This window comes from Rhea americana, unplaced genomic scaffold (assembly GCF_003343005.1).
Source record: "Rhea americana isolate MKP2758 unplaced genomic scaffold, rheAme1 scaffold_68, whole genome shotgun sequence".
In the NCBI taxonomy this organism is placed as follows: Eukaryota; Metazoa; Chordata; class Aves; order Rheiformes; family Rheidae; genus Rhea; species Rhea americana.
In genome coordinates this window covers 4039790-4044654 of record NW_028186845.1, presented here as the reverse complement: position 1 = coordinate 4044654, position 4865 = coordinate 4039790, and the positions used below count along the sequence as shown (strand labels likewise).

Sequence of the window (4865 nt, the reverse complement as noted above, 5' to 3'; positions counted from 1 at the left end):
AGGTGCGCGGCCGGGCCGGGCCGCTGCGCGCTGAGCGGCGCTGCGTCCCCCGGTCGCCCCGGGCAGGTTGCCTGGGGCCGCCCCGCTCGCGGCTCCCGGCGGGACCCGTCCCGGGGGGCAGCGAGCCTCCGCGCCGCCCCGCGGCGAACATCCCGGCACCGGGGGGGCGCCGGCGGCTCCGGCTCGTCCCAGCCCCGGCGGCTCCGGCGCGGCTCTCCGCGGCAGCGTGTTCCCCGTGGGAAGCGCGGAGCGCTCCCTTCCGTGCCTGACTTCGGGTTAAAGCAGCCCGTTCCGGGCGCTGCTGGGGCAGCAGAGGAAGGCCGGCGACCCCCGGCGCGTCCTTTCGCCGCTCGGGCCTCGCCAGCGCCGCGGACTCGTGCCGGAGCGTGGCCTGGGCTACCTCCCGCCTGCTCGGCCGCCCCTTCCGCGGCGCCCGGGCTGCCTCGTCCCAGCGAAGGCCCGCAGCGATTTCGGGCCCCACGGGGTCAAGGTGCCCCTCGACTGCTTTTGGTAGGAAACGGCGATCGCTGACTTCGGAGAACGACCAAAACTGGCAATTCCGGTTCCTCCTGGCCGTGTCTCCTTCGGCCGCCCAGCTGGGGAGCGCTGATAAATAATCGCCTCGGCGGGCCGAGGAGGGGCTGGCGGCAGCGTTTTCCCTCCGCCGGCTCGTTGGCGTTTTCCACCTGGCTTCACTCCCGGTGCCAGGGAGGGCAGCAAGCGGGCGAGAGCAGCCTCCTCCGTCCCCGCGGCCCCAACGCACCAGCGCAGCTGGTGCTGAGGGGAAAAGGGGGCAAAAATACCAGCTAAGTGGACGGGTTTCGGCCTGGGTGACAGCTGAAGCTAAACCCCGGGGGCGTTGGCTGAGAGCCCCGTTCGCCCCCCAGCACCGTCCCGGTGTCGGTGTCGATGCCAGGCCGAGAGCTGCCCGGCTGCTTCCTGAGCCGTTTCCTTAGGGCTGTGGCCGGTTTTCCCTCGAAACCAGCTCTGGGACCAAGCGCTGGTGTCCCAGAACAGAGCAGGAAAAACTGCTGGGGCGGGAGAGGCTCCGAGGCAACAAGGGCGTTAAAAATCGGCGCGTTGGTGCCCGGAGCGGGGCCGGGGCTGCTGACGGCCGCTCTCCCCCGCAGGCCGTCAGCATCAGCAAAGCCATCAACGCGCAGGAGGTGCCGGTGAAGGAGAAACATGCCCGCAGTATCCTTTGGCTCAGACGGCGCCGGGGCTTCCTGCTGGCGCGGGGCTTTTCCGCGCGCTCGGGGCTGCCGTCGCGTGCCGGTTCCTCCCTCCTCGCGGTAGGTCCCGGAGGGGGAGAAGGTGCAACCAGGAAGGAATAAACAGAAGGAAAAATAAAACCGGAATAGCCGCAGGCACGGCGGCTCGGGGCTGGGTGAGCGGCTCCCGCTCTAGCGCGAGGTTAAGAGGCGCAGAGCCCGTCCCCGCTGCGCCCGGCGGAGGAGGCTCCGGCCGAGGTGGGTGACGCGGGAAGAGGCGCGGGGCCAGCGCGCGCTGCTCTCCGGTGTCTTCCCCCGGGGCCTTGACTCGCGGGCAGGGATCATCCTGGGGACCCACCACGAGAAGGGCGCCTTCACCTTCTGGTCGTACGCCATCGGGCTGCCGCTGCCCAGCAGCGCCATCCTCAGCTGGAAGTTCTGCCACGTCCTGCACAAGGTGCTGCGCGACGGCCACCCCAACGTGAGTGTCCGGGCTCCTCGCCCTTCCCGAGGCGGCCGGTTTTCCTCCTCCTCCTCCTCCTCCGGAAGGTCTCGGCGTCTCCTGTTACGGCTGATGCTGTGACCTCAGTTTGCAGACGCCAGGCGGAGCGGGGAGAGGAAAAATCCCATCCTCTGGCAGCGGGTCCGGGCGGGCGCCCGGGCTGCAGGGCTCCCGCACGGCGGCGGCTCCCTGTCCTCTTCCCGCAAAACCGAGCTCGGGGCTGCGGCTCCTGCCTGGAGCCGTCCGCCGCAGGCCCTGCCCCGCGGCCCCCCGCATCCCCCTGCTCTTGCCCCCCAGGTGCTCCAGGACTGCCAGAGGTATCGGAGCAACATCCGCGAGATGGGAGACCTGTGGGTAAGCGATGCCGGTGGCCGGGTCGGAGAGCGGTGGGGTCTTTTTATCTGAGGTTTTGGAGGAGGGTGCCCGGTCCCGGGGCGGGCGGGGGGGTGTTGGGGGCTTTCCGGGTGGGCGCTGAGCAGCACCCGCTGTCCCGCTCCCTCCAGGGCCACCTGCACGACCGCTACGGGCAGCTGGTGAGCATCTACGCTCGCCTCCTCCTCACCAAGATCTCCTTCCACGTCAAGGTAGGGACGGCCCCGCCACTCACGCAGCAGCCCCCCCAGCCTGGCACGCACCGGCTCTCCCACCGGGCGCTGTTTTCCCGCGCGGCGCGGGGAGACGTGCCCCAAAATATAGCACCGCTTGCGTTTGGGGGGTTGTTTTTCCCTTTGCAAGCACCCCGAGTTCCCCCCGGGCCTCGAAGTCACGGATGAGGTGCTGGAAAAGACGGCCGGGACTGACGTGAATAACATGTAAGCCGGGAAGGGAGACGTGTCGCGCGTGTTTCCGGAGGTTTATCGCGCCTAGAGCCGCCCGCGGAGCTGCACACGCGCCGGCGTCTTTGGGCTCGGGGCCTGGGGCGAGGAGCTGGGAGACGCCGACGCCGCCGTCGCGCCGGCCGGAGAGGCGGCGGCGGCCAAACGGGCCGAGCCCTCGAAACGCGAGGGCGGAAAGCCGGCCCCGGCGGCGGCGGCGGCGGTGACGGGGTGGTTTGTTGTGCAGCTTCCAGCTGACGGTGGAGCTGTTCGACTACCTGGACTGGGAGCTGAAGCTGTCGGAGTCGGGTGAGGCGGCCGGCCGGCCCCGCGGCGCTTGAGCAACAGTTTCGCTCTTTGCCCGGGAGTCGGGTTGCGGCCGAGGTTCTTCCTGCTCCGCCTCGGAGGGGACGCGGAGATTTTCGAGATAGTTTCCGAGCCGGATTTCCCGGCCGGCGCGCTTACCTGTAGAGGCGGTGCAGGGAAACGCGTGGGACGTGCCGGTGTTATTTATCGTCGCTGCAAAGGCGTCGGTTGCATTAGTTAATCCCAAGCTTTTCCGCCCCCAAAGTGGAGGGCGGGGGCCGTGCGTGCCTGCCCCCGCTCGCCTCTCTCGCCGGGAATTTTTGACAGCTTAAAATTTGGCGGTTTCTGCCCTTTTAATCGCGCGGAGAGGGGGAGGCGGTGGGCAGAGCGTCCTCGGTGCCGCCTCTGCTCCCCGCCTCGCCGGGCCGCCGGCTCGTGTCCGTAAACCCTGCGAAGCCGGAGGGGGACGTGGCGGGTTTCGGAGCCGGGATGCGCGCGGCGGCGGTGGCAGCCCTGTCTCGCCGGCAGTGTTCAGGCAGCTCAGCGCGGCCGTGGCCGTGTCGCAGATGTCGGCGGTGCAGTGCCGCCTGGCCCCGCTCATCCAGGTCGTCCAGGACTGCAGCCACCTCTACCACTACGCCGTCAAGCTCATGTTCAAGCTGCACGCATGTGAGTCCGGCTTGCGCGGGTGGCGCTGAGCCGTGCCGTGCCGCGCCGCGCCGTGCCGTGCCGAGCTGAGCCGCCTCTCCCCGCTCGCTGCAGGTCTGCCGGGCGACACGCTCCAAGGGCACCGCGACCGCTTCCACGAGCAGTTCCGCAGGTAGCCGCCGCTGCGCCCGCCGCCCCTCCCTCCATCCCGGCTCCCCCTCGGACGGGTTGTCTCTCTCTCTCCTCTCCAGCCTCAAAAACTTCTTCAAGAGGGTGTCTGACATGCTGTACTTCAAGCGGCTCATCCAGATCCCCCGGCTGCCGGAGGTACCGCCGGCCTCGCCGTGGCGGGGCGGCAGCGCGCGGGGGTCCCCGAGCCCGGCGGAGATGCGGACGCCTCCTCTCCTCCCCGCAGAGTCCCCCGAACTTCCTGCGGGCCTCCGCGCTGGCCGAGCACGTGAAGCCGGTGGTCGTCATCCCTGAGGAAGTCCCCGAGGACGAGGAGCCGGAGATGCTGATCGAGATCGGCACAGCCCCTGCCGCGGAGCAGCAGGTGGGGCTCGGGCGGTGGGACCCAGATGGTGAGATGGGTGGTGGGACCCAGGCTGTGGGACCCAGATGGTGAGATGGGTGGTGGGACCTGGGCGGTGGGACCCAGGTGGTGAGATGAATGGTGGGACCCAGGTGGTGAGATGGGCGGTGGGACCCAGGCGGTGGGACCCAGATGGTGAGATGGGTGGTGGGACCCGGGCGGTGGGACCCAGATGGTGAGATGGGTGGTAGGACCCAGATGGTGAGATGGATGGTGAGTTGGGTGGTGGGACCCAGATGGTGAGTTGGGTGGTGGGACCCAGATGGTGAGATGGATGGTGAGACCCAGGTGGTGGGACCCAGATGGTGAGATGGGTGGTGGGACCCAGATGGTGAGATGGATGGTGAGACCCAGGCGGTGGGACCCAGCTGGTAGCACCTGGGCAATGGGACGAAGCTGGTGGCATCCAGGTGGTGGGACCCGGGGCGGGACCCACGTGGCGGGGGGCTCACCCGGTGCCTTCTGCCTTCCCCAGGTCATCTCGGATACATTCGAGCAAACCTTCGGGCCGCCCAACGGCATTCGTGACGACAGGTGAGGCAGACTGGCGGAGGCGGTGGGACGGCCGGCCGGCCGCGGCGCGGGCACCAACCTGCCTCTCCGGGCAGGGACGCGCAGATCGAGAGCCTGAAGAAGGAGGTGGAGGCGCTTCGCGAGGAGATGGAGAAAATTAAACTGGAGGTGAGGCCCCGCGGGGGCCGAGAGCCGAGGTCGGCGCGGAGGCGCCTCGGTGGCTCCTGGCGGCCCGGGCGGCGGAGGGGTCTCCGGCGCGTCTCGTGGCCGCGTTGGCC

General features: G+C 69.5%; 1 protein-coding gene across 1 annotated transcript in view; it reads left to right on the top strand.

The window, feature by feature from the left end:
- HIP1R (huntingtin interacting protein 1 related) overlaps nucleotides 1-4865 on the top strand; it is a 14280-nt gene that overhangs the window by 2340 nt on the left and 7075 nt on the right. Inside the window, exons 2-14 of the mRNA XM_085321065.1 lie at nucleotides 283-510; nucleotides 986-1194; nucleotides 1550-1692; nucleotides 2011-2067; nucleotides 2217-2297; nucleotides 2449-2525; nucleotides 2776-2837; nucleotides 3363-3503; nucleotides 3597-3654; nucleotides 3734-3809; nucleotides 3898-4035; nucleotides 4550-4608; nucleotides 4683-4755. Of these exons, the coding sequence (XP_085177191.1) occupies nucleotides 283-510; nucleotides 986-1194; nucleotides 1550-1692; nucleotides 2011-2067; nucleotides 2217-2297; nucleotides 2449-2525; nucleotides 2776-2837; nucleotides 3363-3503; nucleotides 3597-3654; nucleotides 3734-3809; nucleotides 3898-4035; nucleotides 4550-4608; nucleotides 4683-4755 (1402 nt within the window). The remainder of the gene's footprint in view (nucleotides 1-282; nucleotides 511-985; nucleotides 1195-1549; nucleotides 1693-2010; nucleotides 2068-2216; nucleotides 2298-2448; nucleotides 2526-2775; nucleotides 2838-3362; nucleotides 3504-3596; nucleotides 3655-3733; nucleotides 3810-3897; nucleotides 4036-4549; nucleotides 4609-4682; nucleotides 4756-4865) is intronic.